This window comes from Vulpes vulpes, chromosome 14, assembly GCF_048418805.1.
Source record: "Vulpes vulpes isolate BD-2025 chromosome 14, VulVul3, whole genome shotgun sequence".
Classification (NCBI taxonomy): Eukaryota; Metazoa; Chordata; class Mammalia; order Carnivora; family Canidae; genus Vulpes; species Vulpes vulpes.
The window spans coordinates 12,904,283-12,923,055 of record NC_132793.1 but is presented as its reverse complement, the minus strand read 5'-3'; the positions used below and the strand labels follow the sequence as shown (position 1 = coordinate 12,923,055).

At 50.2% G+C, this 18,773-nt stretch overlaps 1 protein-coding gene and 1 long non-coding RNA gene across 31 annotated transcripts in view; one reads left to right on the top strand and one right to left on the bottom strand.

Moving 5' to 3' along the window:
• SULF2 (sulfatase 2) overlaps window positions 1-18,773 on the bottom strand; it is a 117,709-nt gene that overhangs the window by 61,472 nt on the left and 37,464 nt on the right. For all 29 annotated transcript variants that reach the window (XM_072735659.1, XM_072735669.1, XM_072735644.1 and 26 more), the window contains one exon: window positions 8,255-8,494. In XM_072735659.1, coding sequence (XP_072591760.1) covers window positions 8,255-8,494 — 240 coding nt within the window. The remainder of the gene's footprint in view (window positions 1-8,254; window positions 8,495-18,773) is intronic.
• On the top strand, window positions 1,341-9,361 carry LOC140595342 (uncharacterized). Of its 2 annotated transcripts, XR_011996875.1 has the most exons (4): window positions 1,341-1,510; window positions 4,196-4,345; window positions 5,043-8,512; window positions 8,786-9,361. It is a non-coding gene; the product is annotated as an uncharacterized lncRNA (long non-coding RNA). The 2 variants fall into 2 exon arrangements; XR_011996876.1 differs by lacking the exon at window positions 4,196-4,345 and having other exon boundaries at window positions 1,356-1,510.

The following is an 18,773-nucleotide window of genomic DNA, read 5'->3' as shown; positions in this document are numbered from 1 at the left end:
GGGTCGTTGTAGATGTCGTCCACTTAAGATGAGGTCATATTGGATTATGGTGGGGCCTCATCCAGGGGCTCATGTCCTTAGAAGAGGGGAGTTTGGACATGGATGTGCGCAGGCGGCCATGAGAAGAGAGATCCCCTCAGGGAGGCAGAGATGGGAGCACGGGAGCTACAAGCTGAGGACTACCAAAGACTTCCAGCAAGCCCCAGAAGCTGGAGGAGACAAGGAAGGGTCCTCCTCAAGAGCCTTCAGCCTCCCCTCAAGGAAGGGTCCTCCCCAAGAGCCTTCAGCTTCCCCAAGGAAGGGTCCTCCCCAAGAGCCTCCCTGCTAACACCTGATTTGGGGCTTCTGGCTTCCAGAACTGTGAGAGAATATATTCCTGTTGTTTGAAGCCACCCAGTTTGTGAGGCTTTTGTTACAGCGGCCACAGGAAACTGATACACCAGCCCCCAGGCTGGGACAGAGAGAGTCTCTGCTGGTGTGTTGCCGGGGAGGCAAATAGGAATCTCCACCCATCAGCCTCACACCAGCTTTTAAAAAGTTGAGAAGTACACCCACCCACTTTCTGTCTTGCCAAGTGGCCCCCTTCTCCCCGGGCCCCAGGGAGCTCCCCTCCCAAATGTGTGGGCACTAGGCACATGACCTTCAAGGGTGGAGTCACCTCAAAGGCCCTGGGGAACTTCCGCACCTATGCTGTAACACCATTGCACAGATGAGAAGCTGAGGCATAGATGGGGAAACTGAGGCCAGAGGGGGCCAGGTCTCAGCTTGAGGTGACAGAGTTAGACGCAGAACCAAATTCTCTAGACTCCACCAATGTTCTACTTGTTTTGAAACTTAAAGATCTTGGAGAAAGGGAAGGCCATGACGTTGGAGTTAAAAGGAATTTAGCTTGAAGATGAACATGGATGTGACACATGCGTCCCTCCTAAGGATGCCCAGGGCCAGCCCGGGCTGTGGGGGGCTGCCTGACTTCTGTCATCGCTCCTAAGGTGCGTTCCTCTGCAGGGCACAAATGCTCAGTGGTCACACCCCCAGGCTGCAGTTGCGGGGGGCACTGGAGGAGGATGAGTGAGCTGGGTATGCACGGGTGTGTGTGTGTGTGCTCGGGTGTGTGTGCTCGGTGGAGGGGAGAGGGGGGAGCAGGGAACTCAGACAGGAGAGACGCCAAGCACAGAGAAGGCTGCCATTGTTCAGGAGGGACAGCTGCACCACCGAGGGGGCGCCCCACAGGAAGAATCCAAGTCCTTTCTTCTCTGTGGGTGCAGCAGGGCCCAGAAGGAAGGAGGAGGGGCCGGAGGGTGGGGGTGGGAGGAGCAGGAGGGGAGAGAGGGAGGAGTACAGGGAGCTGGGTGGGTGGGTGGGGGGCTGGCTCTGGATGGGACATTCGCCTACCCGGCTGGGCTCCCCGAGTGCCTAGGACGGGGCGCACCCTGTTCCAGGCACGGGGATGCTGGAGAGGACCGCCTAGGTGCTCCCTGCTTCCTGGAGTGGGTTCCAAGGGAGGCAACTGGTGAGATGAGCACACTTGAGTGCTGGAGGGAGTGAGTGCTGGAGGGGGTGAGTGTTGGAGGGGGGTGAGTGCTGGAGGGGTGAGTGCTGGAGGGGGGTGAGTGCTGGAGGGGGGTGAGTGCTGGAGGGGGGGTGCTGGAGGGGGCCAGAGGGACAGATGAGGCGGGAGGAGGCTAGGGAGCCCTGAAGGGAGGACAAGGGGGGATGATGAGGCAGGAGGAGGCTAGGGAACCCCGAAGGGGGTTGAAGGGGGGAAGCAGACATCCTTTAACTTGGGAGGCTGGAGAACAAATATACAGATACATGTTACATGGTGACAAGAGGTTTGAGGGAAGATAAAGCAGGGTGAGGGGACAGCAAGGGGAAAGGAACCCTCCTGGAAGGGCTAGTCAGGGAAGGCTTCTCTGAGGAGGGGCTAGTTAAAGATCGGAGGGAAGGGAGTCAACAGGCCACGCAGGTGTGTAAGGAAGAAGTTTCCAGAAAAGGAAAGAATGAGCACAAGTGAGGGGGGCCAGGTGGACTGTTCCGGGACACCGGGAGGAGTGGGGGGATGGAGGGGGATGGACAGGAGGCCAGGGCAGGGGGGCAGGTCATCAGGACCCTCCTGCTGCTGAGGCGCGGAGGAGAGGGCTGCGGGAGGTGGCAGCGGTGACCCCTGGTAACCCTTACCCCGCAGAGGGGCAGGTGGGGGGTGCGCTGACAGCTGGGTGCGGGGTGGCGGGGAGTACGAAAAGCAGGAATGACGTGGAGGTTCTGGCCTGAGCAGGAAGCCGTGAGATGGCCTCGGAGCCATCGGCCACTGGAGGCCGAAATGCCAGGCGCCCGTGCGAGGGCAGGCGCTGGGCGGGGAGCCGGGGGCCAGATTCGGGTTCACTGTGGGGTTCAGGGCAAGAGGCAAAAGGCAGGTCACACGGAGGGGTGGAGAGCAGCACCTCGCCATCTACAAGGTCACACACACACAGACACACACACAGACACACACAGAGAATACACTTACACAGACACACAGACACACACAGAATACACTTACACAGACACACACAGAGAATACACTTACACAGACACACACAGAATACACTTACGCTTAGACACATATACAGAATACACTTACACACAGATACACAGAATACACTTAGACACAGACACATACACAGAGACACAGAATACACTTACAGAGACACACACAGAATACACTTACACACGGACACTCACATAGAGACACAGAATACACTTACACATAGATACACACACAGAATACACTTACAGAGACACACACACACACAGAATACGCTTACACAGACACACACACACACAGACACAGAATACACTTACACAGAATATACTTACACACAGACACACACACACGCCAGCAGCGAGTCTTGTCGGGGATGCCAGCATGCCCAGGGACGGCCTCTCTGGCCTCCTGTGTGAGTGGAGGCTGCCCCAGCCTCCACCAACGCTTCACGGGCCCTGCCAGGGCAGGCGTGATGGCACGGAGCCCCTGCCCCCCAAGTGAGGGCAGCCGCCCAAGGTTGACAGCCAAGTAGTGCAGATCCTCGGCTGACCTCCCTCCCCAGCTTTGAGTGAGCAGAAGAGTGAAAATAATTGGGGTGCTCAAGGCCAAATTTCAAAACAGCTCCAACCAGGGGCCCTGATGCAGCCCAAGCTTGTAATGAGAGGCCTGTTACCACCCCCATCCCCACCCCCACCCCCCGCCCTGCCTCCCCCGGTACATTCTAGAACATGATGAGGGAGGGGCCGAAGGCTGGCCACCAGTGCCCACATCTCTACAAAAGTCTGTACCAGATGGCAGAGGCTGGGCACAGAAACAACCTCAGAACTGCCAGACTCAGATGGCAGCGTGGAATGGGAGAGCGTTACCCCAAGAAGACAATGGGTGCTTCTGTCTGATTTGCCAGCAAGCGCCAGAAAAGGTGTCCCCTCTCCCCCAACCAGAGCAGTGGGGTGGAAATCTGGGATCGCCACCTAGGTATGCTTCCCCTCCTCCTTGTTCTCACAGCCCCGGAATTCCGCTTTGCCAGAAATCAAATCGCTCATTGGCAGTGGAGGTGCCAGGGTGCATTCCCTGCCCACACATATACTAATGTACGGGGCTCCGTATTCCCACATCACCAACCTTCGGTGTGATGGGGCCTCTGAATATTCGATATGGCCATTGTTGCCTTAATTTGCATTTTGCTGATTACCAGAGAGGTTGAGCTGCCAATTTTGATCCACGTGCACAACTTATTCTCACCACCCAAGCTTATCTATCATGACATTCCTGGGCACATTGCTCTGGGGTAGGTCGTGCGACACTCTGCTACATCATCAGGGTGAGCACTGCTTAAGTGCTGACTGCGTATCACTGTTCTAACACTCAATCCCCACAAAACCTTAGGAGCTGAGTTACATTGTTATCCTTACTCGAGATAACCAAAACTAAGAAGTTAAATAACTTGTCCAAATTCACTCAATTAGAAAGTGGTGGAATCAGGATTCGCACCCAGGCAGAGTCCTTGTTCTCAACGGCTTTGCAAAGAGGAATGTCATTGCCAGAACATTCCAGAACTTTGCCCTGTACATATGCAATGCAAGTGAGCAGACTCAGGCAGCTGACACGTGCTAAAAGTTGACTGAGGGCATTTTGCAACAAAAAACTGAGGATGCAATTCATCCCTTTCAGGGTATTTATAATCGAGATCCAAGTCCCCAGAGACAGAGGAAGCCAACATACAGAAATACCCATGAACAAACTGGTATTTATCCTGCCTCAGCCTCGCATCTCTCACTTCGTCCTTTGTCCGTCTCTACTGCAAGCACAGGATAGCAGAAAGTAAGATGTTTGCCAAATGAACATGCCAATCTTGTAAAAGACGTCAGGTTTTATGAAATTAATTAAAGGGATGCTGGAGGACAGCTTGAAGCACATGCAAATCCATTGACAAACAATATTCTGATCCATGAGGTAATTGAAGAAGGGGCCACTGGAAAGGATGAGGAGGTAGTAAGTACTTCATGGGAGAAGATTCAGAAGTCAAATGAGTCAGAGAGGCCCTTGGGAAAACTGATCAAATCCCAAATGCTTTTGCAAAAATGACCTGCTATGATTTTGCTATGCACACTGCAGGTTCAGTAAAGGACATCATATTGTGTTATCATTTCAATTTTTGGACAAGTCACACCCCACCTCTAACTGTCACTTCAGCAACCCATTTGCTTAAAGAATCAACCCATTAGTCACAATCACAATAAAACAGTTTGTTGCTATGAGATATGACATCAAATAAGGTTATTTTCAAAATGTGTAGTTTCCCTTTTTCCCCAAGGTAAAATGCCCAACTAAATGCACTATTTACATGAAATGTTGGTCCACAGTTGGTCCAATTAAGGAACATTTTTCTGGTTCTAGTCTTGCACCATTCAGGCTGATCTTTTGTACTCAAAAGGGTGTCATGCATCCAAGCAGTTGTGAACTGTTACTATAGTTTGGTAGTCTTCCCTCAGCATCTGCTTTCTTCTTTTCCTTACAGAAGAGAATTTCTAGCTGGAAAAATGATCACCCAGAATGGAGACTGCATTCCTTAAGCTCCTCTGCAGTCACATGTGCTCACTTGACTCATTTCTTATCAATGAGGTACAGGGAGAAATGGAGAGCAGCTGAATCTCTGGTCAATTTAGGAACACCTAAATATATAAAGCAAATACTAACAGACCTAAAGAGAGAGAGAGACAGCAACACAATGATAGTAGGGGACTTTAATACCCCGCTTTCATCAACGGATAGGTCATCAAGACAGATAATTGTAAGAAAACATTGGCCTTAAATGACACAGTAGACCAGATGGACTTAACATTTACAGAACATTCCATTCCAAAGCAACAGAACACACATTCTTCTCAAGTGCACATGGAACATTCTCTGGGACAGATCATATGTGGGACCACAAAACAAATCTTAAGACATTTAAGAAAACTGAAATCATATCAAGCATATTTTCCAACCACAATGGTATGAAACTCGAAATCAATCACAAGAAGAAAACTGGAAAATTCACAAATATGGGGAGAGTCAACAACATGCTGCTGAACAATCAGTGGGCCAAACGGGAAATCAAGGAAAAAAAAAATCCCGAGACAAATGAAAATGGAAAGAAAACGTCGGAAAGTATATGGGATGCAGCAAAAGCAGTTCCAAGAGGGAAGTTCATAGCGAAAGTGCCACATCAAGAAATAAGAACAATCTCAAAAAAGCCATCCCACTTTACACCTCAAGGAACTAGGAAAAGAAGAACAAAGCCCAAAGTTAGTAGAAGGAAGAAAATCACAAAGATTGTAATGAAAGTAAATGAAATAAGAGACTAAAACAACAACAGAAAAGATCAATGAAACGAAGAGCTGGTTCTTTGAAAAGGTACGTCAAATGGACAAATCATTAGCTAGATTCACCAAGTAGAGAGGACTCAAATAAAACCAGAAATGAGAGGTGTTACACAGGAATACAAAGGATCACAAGACTACTATGAGCAACTATGAACTATGCACCCACAAACTGGACAGCCTAGAAGAAATGGATAAATTCCTAGAAACATGTATCTTAACAAGACTGAATCATGAGCAAATAGGGAATGAATAGACCATTTACTGGTAAGGAGACTGAGCCAGTGATCTAAAACCTCCCAACAGACAAAAGTCCACGTCCAGAGGGCTTCACTGGGGAATTCTACCAAACATTTAAAGAAGAATTAATATCAATCCCTCTCAAATTCCTCCAAAACACAGAAGAGGAGAAAACACTGTTAGACTCATTCTATGAGGCTGGCGTTACCCTGATACCATAACCAGACAAGGAACACCACAAGAAAAGTAAATTATCGGCCAATATCCCTGATGAACACATATGCAAAAACCCTCAACAAAATATGAGTAAACTGAATTCAACAATACAATAAGAGGATGACACCCCATGATCAGGTGGGATTTACTCAAGGGATGCATGAATGCATATGCAAGTTGATCTAGGTGATAGACCATATTAAAAATGAGGGATGAAAAACATACGATCACCTCAACAGGTGCAGGGAAAGCATTTGTCAAAAATCCAACATCTATTTATGATAAAAACTCTCAACAAAGTGTGTACAGAAGGAATGTACCTCAACATAACAGAGGCCCTATATGACAAGCCCACAGCTAACATCATACTCAATAGCGAAAAACTGAAATCCTTTCTTCTAAGTTCAGATCTTAAGTTTTCTACATAGATCTTTTAGTCAGATGTTCTAAAAGGGTGTGAGCTACATTCTGCCTTCAGATAGCTTTTGTTTGGCCCATGGGGTACATTTAAAAACACTGATTTGGCAACATTTTTTTTTTAAATATCAGTAGGTTTCAGCTAAAATTTCAGGTTAGAAATATTTGAAGGTTGGTACCCCTGAGCATGAACGGTTACAATTATCTGGGCTTCAGTGGCAGATGCCCCTTTCAGTAGGAGCCCTCTGGTCTGCTGCAGGACCCTGTTCTGCTTCTTCTACTTACACACAGAATCCTACAACCGCTGGGGGGCAGGGGGCGGGGGGGGGGGTGCTCCTGGTAAACTCTGACACACGTGGCTTTCTGCTGAGACCTGGGAACCAATAGGCTTATGTGTATAGGATTGAGGCCTTCCTAGTTCTCTCAGGAGGATCCACTTTCCGGGTTACTGTGGCAGGAGAATCAACCTGCAAGGAAACACATTCTTCTTGCTCCCCACCCCACTATGTGTCCCACTAGCCTCACATGTATCTGAGGGAAAGCCTCCCTGCCCTGCTCCCCAAGCCTAGAAGGCTGCTTCATCTCTGAAGTTACCCAACAGAGGCCTTGGTCTTTTCCTCCTGTCACTCCCACCAAACAAACCCCTTGTCATGTGGATGCATCCCTGGGGTAGCAAGATCCCAGTCATGGAGCATGGAGTCTGATTTCGCAACTGCCTTGGCTCCTTACCCAAGGAGGAGAGTATTCATTTTTAAAAAATTCAATTTAATTGAGTTTGGAGGATTTTGCAGTGGTGCTAGAGATGAGTGTTTATCATTGCGTCTTTGCCTGAGGCCAGCAGGCTGGCAGGTGAGCCTTGGGAACCAACTAAGGTATCTTCCCAAAAGATAGACTGACAGGAAGCCCCATTCTCTTTGTATCCACCTGCCCCCACCCCCGCCCCACCCCGGGACAGCACACACAGCACTGAGCACCTGAGAGATGGAGCTTATTGGGTAGTGCAGACAGCCAAGTGTTGACAAACTGTCCATGTCAACTCCCGGGTCATTCTGCAGAGTGGCTGCATAGTCCCACATCCGCTCCTATTTTCCACACCAATTTTAATTCCCACCCCATACACCAATGTTCTTCTGGAACCTTCTTCCATGTTGATGGTCTAAAGTAAAAAAATTAGTCCCCAATATAACTCACAGTGAATGCTAACTCATGCATGAGGACTTCTAGCCTCTCTATTATATTTGCTATTATAAATGGACTCTTCTTTTTTAAATTCAAATTCCTTTGAAAAGGTCCGTTTCTTTCACGACTATAGGCAAATCATTTTGTATTTTTCTAAGGCATAAATGCACAACTTTTAAATTAAAATGAAGTTGTCTATGGGCTACCTAAAACATCTAAAATCCCTGCAGGACAGGAACCACATGCTGGCCCGAGGCCAGGACACTTGCAACACTCCCTGCCTGCCCACCCACGGCCTCTTGGTTCCCCTTACCTGTCCGGTAGCCCGTGCTGTTGAGGTACACGGCGAAGGTGCGGCTCTCATGCTGCGCCTGCCAGGAGGGTGAGGAGCAGTTCTCGTTGTTGGTGTAGGTGTTGTGGTTGTGGACATACTTTCCGGTGAGGATGGAGGAGCGCGAGGGGCAGCACATGGGCGTGGTCACGAAGGCGTTGATGAAGTGTGCCCCGCCCTGCTCCATGATGCGCCGGGTCTTGTTCATCACCTGCATGGAACCTGCAAGCAGGAGCCAAGGTGAGGTGTGGCCAGCCAGTTCCTTACTAGTGCCCCAGCAGGCCACGAGGCAATGGTGGTTCTCAAACAGGGTGGCATTTGTAAATCTCTGCGGACAGATGGAGGGGGCACCACTGTTCTGTGTGGGCTGGGGGTGGGCAAGGCATGGTGGGGTTGTCCTGCACAAGAAATATCCTGGGTCCGCAGTCCCACTGGGTGGTCATGGGGAGCAGGTCAACACTTGTTTGTAAATTATCCAAGCCCTGTTTACATGTAAACATTTTTTTTTTGCAGGCTATTAATATGCAGTGTATTCCTTTTTTGTTTTTTGGGAAAGCAACCACTATGTAAACCAAGGGAAGATTATACTCTGTTTTGTTTGGAACCTTCCCAAGAATTGTTCACATCTACTGAAATCTGGCCATGCCAGCCCACCGGTCTCACCTTCTCCCTGAACACTCCTCGACTGAATGCTCTGCTCCTCTGTCCACATGGATCCTTCTACTTTGGAATCCACTTCCTACCTCTCCCCAGATTCAACCCATCAGCCAAGCCACACCTCTTCTAGGGACCACTCTGGCTTCTGATTCCTTGAGCTCTTAGTATGCATGCAGCATGTGTTATTAGGACTTAATTATATACCACCAGATATTGTGGCTTCATTCATGACTTTTCTTGTTTCTCAATGAAGCTATAACAGTGAAAGGCACTTAGGGAGGAAAGGAAACTCCTGTGTTCTAGAAGCCCTACTGTGTGTAGGTGCTTTCATGGGTCTCTCCCCATAAGGGCAGAGGCTATCAATCCCCAGCGGCCCCATGATGTGTGATTTACAGTAGGAACTCAATAAATGTTTGCAGAGTGGATGCATAATACTATGGCTGGTATTTGAATATTTAGTAGGTTTAGGGAAATAGTCAATGGAAATCTTTTCTCTCATCCTTCTATGGCCACACTCAGTTGGCTTCCTTTTCCTTATGGTTCTTAGAATCTGTCTTGGCTCAAGTGATACAAACCCTCCTCCACCCCCTGATTCCACGTCCTAACCCTCAGAACATGGGAATGTGGCCTTACTTGGAAAAAGGATCTTTACAGACGTAGTTAAGGATCTTGGGGGTGGGATCATTCTGGATTACCCAGGTGGGCCCTAAATCCAGTGACAGGTGTCTTGTAAGAGATAGAGGGGGGAAGACCCCCAGACATGGAGGGGTCAGCCATGTGAGGACCGAGCTGGAGGGTGCCACAAGCTAAGGAGCTCCGGGGGCCCCTAAGAACGGCAAGGAAGGATTCTCCTCTAGAGCCTTTGGAGGAGCATAACCCTGTCAACACCTTGATTCCGGACCTCTGGCTTCTAGAACTGTGAAAGAGGAAACCTATACAGGGTCTACCAGGCATCTGAAGATTTCGCTGGAGAGCTGCTGATCCCACTCACCAAGAGCCCCTCAGAGACATAACGACGACTAATCAGACCCCCCCGCCCCCAGCACTCTGTCCCTACCAGCGAAGAATGAAAAGACTTATGACTCTTTCATCCCATCTTTCTGCCAAATAGGGACAGAACCAGAGTTAGAGCTTCCCCGAGGCAAACATCGATCTTATCTCCTCACTATTTAAAACCAAGATAGCTTCCCATGGCACTCGGAAGTAAAACTGAATTCCTCACTGCGGCCTAAGACTCTTCCAGACTTGCCCTTGCTGCCAACCCACCTCCTGTGTTCCTTTGACCTCATCTCTTCCCTTCCCCTTGCTCACCTGACTACACCGGCCTCCTTGTGGTTTCTCAAATGCTCCAAACTCATCCTTGCCCCAGGATCATTGCACTTGCTATTGCTTCTGCCTGGGACTCTTCCTGAGGCTTCACTTTGCTGGCTTGTTCCATTATTCAGATCTTAACCTGAGGTCACCTCCTCAGCAAAGTCTGGTCGCACCCCTCCCACCTCCCCCAGTCTAAAGAAGCCCCCACTCTTTACTCCTTATTACATCAGCGTTAAGTATCTTCTTAGCATTTTTCTCCTTCTGAAACGGTTTCCTTTATTGGGTCACTTGTTTATGATCTACTTTCCCTGGATGGAGAGCTCTGGGTGACTCAGGGTGCTGTTCACTTCCCCATCAACACCCCCTTCCCCCAGGGAATGTGCAATGGGTGCTCAGTAAACACTCTGTGAGTGATGGAAGGAAGCACAGCAAAGCCTGCCCTTTCCAGCCCAGCACTTGAGGAGGTTTTCTAAGGGCCATCCTCCGGGTCCAGGTGTGTTCCCTGAGCCTCTTGGCTACGGCTGCCAGTGGTGGTAGAGGAAAGAACTGGCTTTGTGTTGCAAACGGAACAGGAATCATCAGGCCCCGGAACTGTGTGAACATCTATCCTCAAGGTCACACGCCATCCGGAGAAGCCCCAGAGGACCCCGCCTTAACTGTAGGTACTCACAGAGTTTTCTATCAGGTATGGCACCTCCCTCTGGAGGGGATGGATGAAGTGCATTTTTTGAGACCTGACGATTCCTGTTCAGTTTGTTCTAGGGGTCCTGGGCTGGATGTGGGGTCCTCCAGTCACCCCGGAGGTGGCTTTAGCTGGCACATCCCAGCGGTGGGTGCGGCACAGAATCACATGGCCAAACATCGAGGACACCCGTGGTGGGAACTTGACTCCCTTCACTACCCATAGGCTCCAGGAGGAAATGTTAGCCAGTGCCGTCATGTCCTTAACACCTACATGACTCCTGTTTCAACAGGGAGTGAGGCGGCCGCCTGCTCAGAGCTCCCAGTGGGCCGCAGTATTGGCTTACGTTTAGTCGAGCCGTTTAGTTTCCTTTACTTAGGCCAAGTGGTCCTGGTTTCTCTCAGGGCAGTGGACTCTAGTTCTTTAAAACAAAACAGTAACAGTTGACTAAAAGAAGCCAATACTAGTATGAGCACGTAGATGAGAAAATGCTGGAAAGCTGAGAGGCTGGCTGGTGTTTGGCACACACTGGCTTCACACAACCCAGAACCGCCTACACAGTGAGATTATGTGGCCACCTTAGAGACACCTTCGGTGCCACACACCTTCACCTGAGCTCCTGCTGTCACCTATCCCTGTGTGCCTTCTCCCCTTTCCTCTGGTTGCTTAGGCAATGATCTTGCTACTCCTTGGTCCCATGTCTCTTCCCAGATCCAATCCATCAGCAAAGCCCGTTGCTCCTCCTCCAAAGTGTATCTACTCTGCCGCCTTGTTGCCTCTTCCCTGGGTACCTGGTTATCCCCTCTCCTCTGAATTAGGCCAACTGCTTCTCTTCCTGACTGGACGCTGACCATTTATTTTGCCGGGAGCAGCCCGAGGGCCTTCTCTCCTTGGCACCCTCTGTGGCTCCCTACTCCCCAGAGAACAAAGTCCCTGAGGTCATCCACAGGCCTTGCTGGATCCAGATCCTCTCCCTGCCCACTCTCTGTAGCCACAGGGGCCTCGTTTCTGCTCTCAGACTTGCCAGGCCTGCTCCTACCTCAGAGCCATTGCCTCTTCTGTTCCTTTTGCTTATAACACTTTTCCTGCAGCATCCCGATGGCCTGGGCCCTCACCCCCTTCTTGTTTCCTCTCCCTGCGCCTGACAGTTCAGACCTCTCACCTCACCACCTTTTCTAAAGATTTTATTTATTTATTTGACAGTGAGAGAGAGATGGAGAGAGCACTAGCAGGGAGAGCAGCAGACAGAGGGAGAGGGAGAAGCAGGCTTCTGGATGAGGAGGGAGCCCGACGCAGGGCTTGATACCAGGACCCCAGGATCATGACCTGAGCTGAAGCCAGACACTTAAACGACTGAGCCACCTAGGCACTCTCAGACCCCTTCTTTTGGTTTCTGAGTCAGTGTTATCTCTAACTGTATACTTTTCCATATTTATCTTGCTTGTTGTCTGCCTGCAGCCCTGATGTCAGCACCAGTGGGACTGGGATCACTGATTGAGCCTCCCAGCTCTGAGGCCTAGAGCAGTGCCTGGCACGTGGCAGGTGCTCAGTAACTATTTCTCATAGGAACGAAACCAGGGCACTCGGGGCAGAACTTTTTGCCTGCTCTTGACAAACTATGAGGAGAAAGGACAGAGCAGCTGGTAATGAGGATGCGGCTGCGGCCTCTCTGGGTCTCTGGGGATTGCAGAAAGGACAAAGCTGGTTCCCCTCTCCTCCTGGCAGACCCTTCTCCGGGAAGAAGGAGGCCGCCACCTGGTGCATAATTCACCTGCAGTCAGCAGCCCCAAATCTGCTGCGCTGGCGAAAAGCAAACAGCCTGAAGAATTGTCTCTTATTTTTAATGGGCTCAGAACCAGGGTCTCAACGTGCTTACATCTCTATGCTACTAATTTCCCGAGGAGATGAGCCACTGGCCGCTCCTGTCCAGCAGCTCCCTGTGCGTGTCTGCGGGGTTCACCCACCCCTGCCCAAAGAAGCCGGCTGCGGGAGAGCCTCATTGATCTGCTGCTCGAGGACAATCAAAAATGCCCCGAAAGCAGCGCATCTGGGCATCAGCAGCACTACAAGTGAAGCGTCCCTGTGGGGACAGGAACCCGCTCTGTTAAAACTGCCGTGGTGATGAAGCTCTATAAACCCACATCTGGAACACACTACACGTATGATCCAATATCCTCGCCCAGCCCAGCCCCGACACAGAGGGACAGACAGCTCTGACGCAAGGGGAGAACCTGGAAGATGTGGCTGCACAGGTCAAAAGGCCAGTTTTTAAATATTTTCAATGACGCCAGGCCAGCCAACCAATACTTGCTTTGTCCGACATAAACTTGAGGACATTGCAGACCCAAACGGGTCCGGTTTCCTTCCGTGATTGAACCTTCCAACCTTGCTGGGCCAGGGCTGAGGTCACCTGGACGCTTCCGTCACTGTAATGGTCCCAGCCCCACCGATGATTTGGTGTAACCCCCATGATGCTCACCTGCCCGCCCCCTTCTCATTGCCTTTTGGGGCCTCCTCTGCACACCGCCTGTGTTATCACTGATCATTATCTGATGTCTTTCCTTAAAGAGACCTTTTCAGAAGATAAACTTTAAGTCTTAACCCAAGTAACTACGTGAAATTCCGTGATACGCTCATTATTTTTTGGATGCACATCAAATAAGTCTGTAAGTAGCAAAACCAACGTTCGTTGGCCTGTCACGAGAGATACTTGGAGCCTTACCTGACGTAGAAAGGCATTTTGGGAAAACACTGAATTAACAACGTGCTTTTCTAAAGGGATAGGTCCGTGCAACTGCTATCTCTAACGAACAAACAGGTGCTGGGGATCTTCAAGATTCAAAACAGGACCCGATTTTTGCCACTCCCAGGGCTTAGGCGGTTCCTGCCCTGTGCCAGCTGGGAGCGGTGCACCCCAGGCCCCTCCGAGACAGACTCCCGTGGCCCCCAACGGGCGCTGCCCAGGAAACGATGCCTTCTAATGTCTGTTTTTCTTAAAGTTATAGATAAACGATTGGAGTCTGTGATGTCATCCATCCTTAGGAAAGCCATGGCAGGGAGATAGGATGCAAGGGAAGAAAGAAAGCCCTTCAGTAAACCCAGGTCTTGACTTAAATCAGTATTTTCTACCTCTCACCTGGACTACTGAGGTGGACTCAACAACCTGGCTTCACCCCCTTGTCCCCGACACTATGCTCTCCACTCGGTGGCCAGAGGGTTCCTTGTAAAATGTGAAGCCACAGCATGATTTCCTCTGCACAAGCTCTTCCACCATTGGTCCATCTTGTTCCAAATAAAAGCCAAAGTCCCCCCCTTTGGCCCAGGAGACCCTACATGATCTGAACGCTGATTCTCCCCAGCTACAACTTGTCCCTGTCCCCAGCTCTCCCTCTGCTCCAGTCATGCTGACTTCCTCACTGCTCCTGGAATGTACCATGCTCCTGCCTCAGGGCCTTTGCACTTCCTGCTCCTAAAGCCTAGACATGCTCCCCACCCCCCTTATCATCCAGGTCTTTGCCAATTCTGCCTCCCCAGGGAGGCTTTCCCTGGGTTGTGTTGACCAAGCTTTCTCCATCCTCCCCTTCTTGCTTCTTGAGAAACTATTCTTAGCCGATATATGAACAGTAGATGATGGCTGCCTCTGAGATGAGCACTGTGAATGGTGGATGGGGAAGGCCACCTTTGCTTTGAACTATTTGAGTATTTTACAATAAGACTATGTCACTCATGTAATTTGAAATACTTTGAAGGTGGGGAAGGGAGAAGAGAACTGACTGGAAATAAGCTGACCTATGAAGAGCCTGTGATATGTGTTAACCTTCCCACGTGTTCCTGTCATTTGGGGAGAAGTTAATCTAGCCTAGAATGTTCAAGCAGAAGCCTTTTGGCAAGGACCCCTCATATCTGTAGAGACCACAGGTAACTCAGAATACTAAACAAGAGGCTGCCGTTGGAAGGCCACAGGCAGGACTTGCCCACAGAAACATGCTTTTTTCAGGGTATTGAGAATGCTGTAGATTTTTAAATGAGCTTTGTGGGCTCTTGGCCACAGGTGGCCCCTTTCTCTGTGAAAAATATTAAAATTTCTGCTCATACCAACTCTTTTCAGGTTCACACACCTGACTCCAATGTGGGGCGTTGCTCCCCTACCCCCACCACGCAATCCTGGAACACCAGTAGGATTGTCCAAGGATTCAACTCATTTGGGACACTGTCTACCTGGTGTGAGCTCGAGTCTGCCCCTGCCCCAGAGCCCACCTCAGACGCTAGCTGCAAGTCTAGGCTGTCTCCTGGGCTTCTGACCTACAGGCCACAGAGGAGTGGTTCCAATGACCTCCTCCCTGGGTTCTTTAATTTGCTAGAGTGGCTCACAGAACTCAGGGAAACACTTCTCTACATTTACCAGTTTAATAAAGGATAGGATAAAGGACAGGAAGCAATAGCCAGATGCATGGGGCAAGGTCTGGGGAAAGGTGCAGATCTTCAGCACCCTCTCCGGGCAGGCCACGTGCTCTGCATCTCCAAGGAGTTCCCAGCTGAGAGCTCTCAAGACCTGGTCCTCCTGGAGGCTTCGCCACACAGCCATGATTGGCCAAGTCCTTGGCTCTTGGCTGATTCAACCTCTGTCCCGCTCTGCTCCCCAGGAGGTCAGAGGGTGGTCCCGGGGGTCCCAGGCTGTGTTATCTCCTCTCCCGCAGGTTGAAAAGCAGGAGCTGAAGGGCCACCTGACCTGGAGACCAGCTGCGGGTGAAGGGGACATGACCCATGTCCTCTCTGGGTGTCATCCTTCTCTGAGTGATTCTTTTGTCACCTGTGTAGTTCTGTATGTTGAACTTAGCAGTTTCCACTGCTAAATATGTTTGTGGGTGTAATGCACAGATGCACACTCCTGTTCTGGACCGAACACAGGGCCCTCCCTCATCTGTGGACTCTGGGTATCACAGAGCCCAAAGAATGAATCATGAGCCATTTTATTAAACCACTGACTTTCTTTGGGCCTTCATTTCCGTTCTGCAAAAATATGGCACACGAATGAATAGCTGTAGGTAGAAGGTTTATTTTGACCCTGAAATGCAAGGACCAATCCTAGAATACTCTCACGTTATGCAATACCCTGGGAAGGGCTCCAGAGGCATGTGGCCTGAGTTCAAATCTTGATTTTGCCACTTCCTACTAACCAGGTACCTTGTGCAAATGATTTAACTCCCCCACATACCTCAGTGTCCTGGTCCGCCCCTCTCCCACAGGATGTTTCAAAATCTAACTGAGGAGAATATGTGCAAAGCTTTTAGTGCAGTATACGGCATATCGAAAGCACTTAATACATGTTAGCTGTTACAAATTTTAGTTATCGTAGCTCCTAAGTACCGTGTAACACAGAGTTCAGAGTGCCTGTGGACAGAATCTGGTCTGTGTGTTTAATTGAGTTGTGCTGGAAAGGTATTTAAAAATTGACTTAATTGCTAACTTTTAAAAAAAAAATTAAAAAAAAATTTTTTAAATGGGAGATTTCACATCAATTCAGCTTTCGGGCTTTGCTTGAAAAATACAGAGATCTGACCTTGATGGGTCCCAGAAGTGAGTGGACCTGAGCAGCAAGGGCCCGGTTCAGAAGGTCTACTCTGGTTCTTCACGCTTCCTGCGTTCCACATTTACAGGACCTGCCAGGCATTGGAGGGACTAAGTTTACAACCCATAGCTCTTTCTGTTCCAGCTGAAGGGACCAGCTAAACAAACCTTCCAAGCAACATTTGCTATGACCCAGAGCCCAACAAAGAGGCAGCTTTAAAGAGGGGGAGCAGAGTGGTGGGTCCGGGTATAGGCTAGAGCAGAACCTTGACCTGGATGGGCAGATGCAGGGCAGGGAGAGACGGGGAAGGGCCATCAGCTTAGGCCACAGGTGGCAAAGAACCTGTGTCCTGCGCTGTCCTCAAGCCACTGGTGACTCCCGGTGGCAGCCCTCATCTGGTTCTCATGTGTCCCTGGAATGCCCACAATGTCACCAGATCGGATTGTGAGCCACCTGCCCAAGCAGACTGTCTAACAACCACGGGAGGCTGGGCCCCATCAATCTGACTGCCTGGAATAGCTCTGTCCTCAGCCGTGTGTGTGTGTGTGTGTGTGTGTGTGTGTGTGTGTGTGTGTAAGGCTTGGGGACAAGCAGCAGAAATGGAGACCACATCTGGGCAGAAGAACTCCATTGTGTCCCGAACAATGACATTTGATTCCCATTCTCGTGCCAGAAAGTTCTCACTGCAGTTAGCTGGCAACGACTGCTGTGTCTCCAACTCAAGCCAGAATACTCACACTGGGTGCCCGGGGCCTGCTGCTCAGACCACTTTTCCTCACGATGGGGCAGAGGAGGAGCCGCTCTTGACTCTGGGGTATTACAATATAAAGTCAAAAGCTGTTGCTGGTTTTAGCTACAAGAAGCCAAGGCTTGAAATTGGTTCTTAAACCTGGTATCAATTAAGCAGATGTCAAAGAGGCAGTGTTGGGGTTCTATTAATGAACACTGGACTGTCAGAGAGATCATGAAGTTAATTTTTCCTCCTCCGCCTTCTGCTAGCTCTGGCTGTGAAGTTTCTGGGAGAAAATGGTGATACAGCCCTTCTCAATGGAAGCGAGGTGGCCCAGAGGCCCTGGGAAAGGGCAGGTCACCCGAACAGTCAATGGCACTCAGCAATCACTGGTCACTGCCTCCCTGAGGAGCTCCACCCAGATACTGTTCCTTGCCAGAGGCTATTTATTCACTGAGGCAGGGCCTCCAGGGTGTTTTGGCAACTTGTCCACATGGGCTACACAGAACCAGTCACCTAGCCACTGGCCTGGTGATGTGTGCAAAGCGGCTGGATGTCTGTCCAGAGCCTGAAAACCTGTTCCTCCTCGCCCAGCGTCCCCATCTCTGTCAACGGCACCACCATCTGCCCATCCGCTCAGCCAAAAGCTCAGAGTGATTCTGGATTCTCCTTCCCTCCCCCTTGCAATCCATGCACAAGGCCTGCCTGCTGACCCTCCAGAGAGAACCTGCTCCATCTCCTCGCTTCCCGCGCAGAGCATCCACGGGCTCCTGCCTGGACAACGGGTCTCCCTGGTTCTGTCTGGTCCCCAGGCCACTGCCCTTCTACCTGCAGCCAGGCTGAGCCATTGAAAAACACGAATCGTGCATACTTGATCTGCTCAGAACAGCTCAATGACTTTCTATTGGCTTTGGAATAAGATCCAGACCTTCCTCCATCATTCTCCCCCTCACTCCCCAGGTCCTGCTGTCCTCCTCAAAGTGTCTGGCAAGCCCATTCATGCCACATGGGCTTGTATTTATCCTTGTATTTATCCTGCTGCCTGGAATGATCCTCCCCCAAATTCCCACGTGACTGTGTCCTTCTCACGTGCAGGTGTCACCAGTGCCCTTCATACAACTCCCCTCTCCCACCCATCCAGAGGTGCTGCCCCTCCCAGGGACCTTCGCTCCTGATCTCTGGTGTGGGAGAGGCCCCACATGGGGATATGCCTCCCCTTCCTAACAGGCCCTATTTAATCTTCAATGCACCTAGCTAGGAAATAATGTTTCCCAGATGTCATGTAGCTACCTGTGCAAGCGGTCCTCCTTTTGGCCTTCTAGATCAGTTCTCTGGCCAAAGATTCAGAGCAGTGAGCTGACCTAGATGGGCTGCATCCACCACTGTCTTTACTCTCTGGATTTGGCCAAGCAGGGGGCCCAGTCGGAGATCAGCTGAAGAGGAAAGGGATGTTGGGGTATGCATTCCTCCATTTCTCTCCCTGTGGTATTAACAGAGGGCGGTAGCTGCTGTTGGGTGGCCCTCTGTGTTCCAGTAATCATTTACTCTG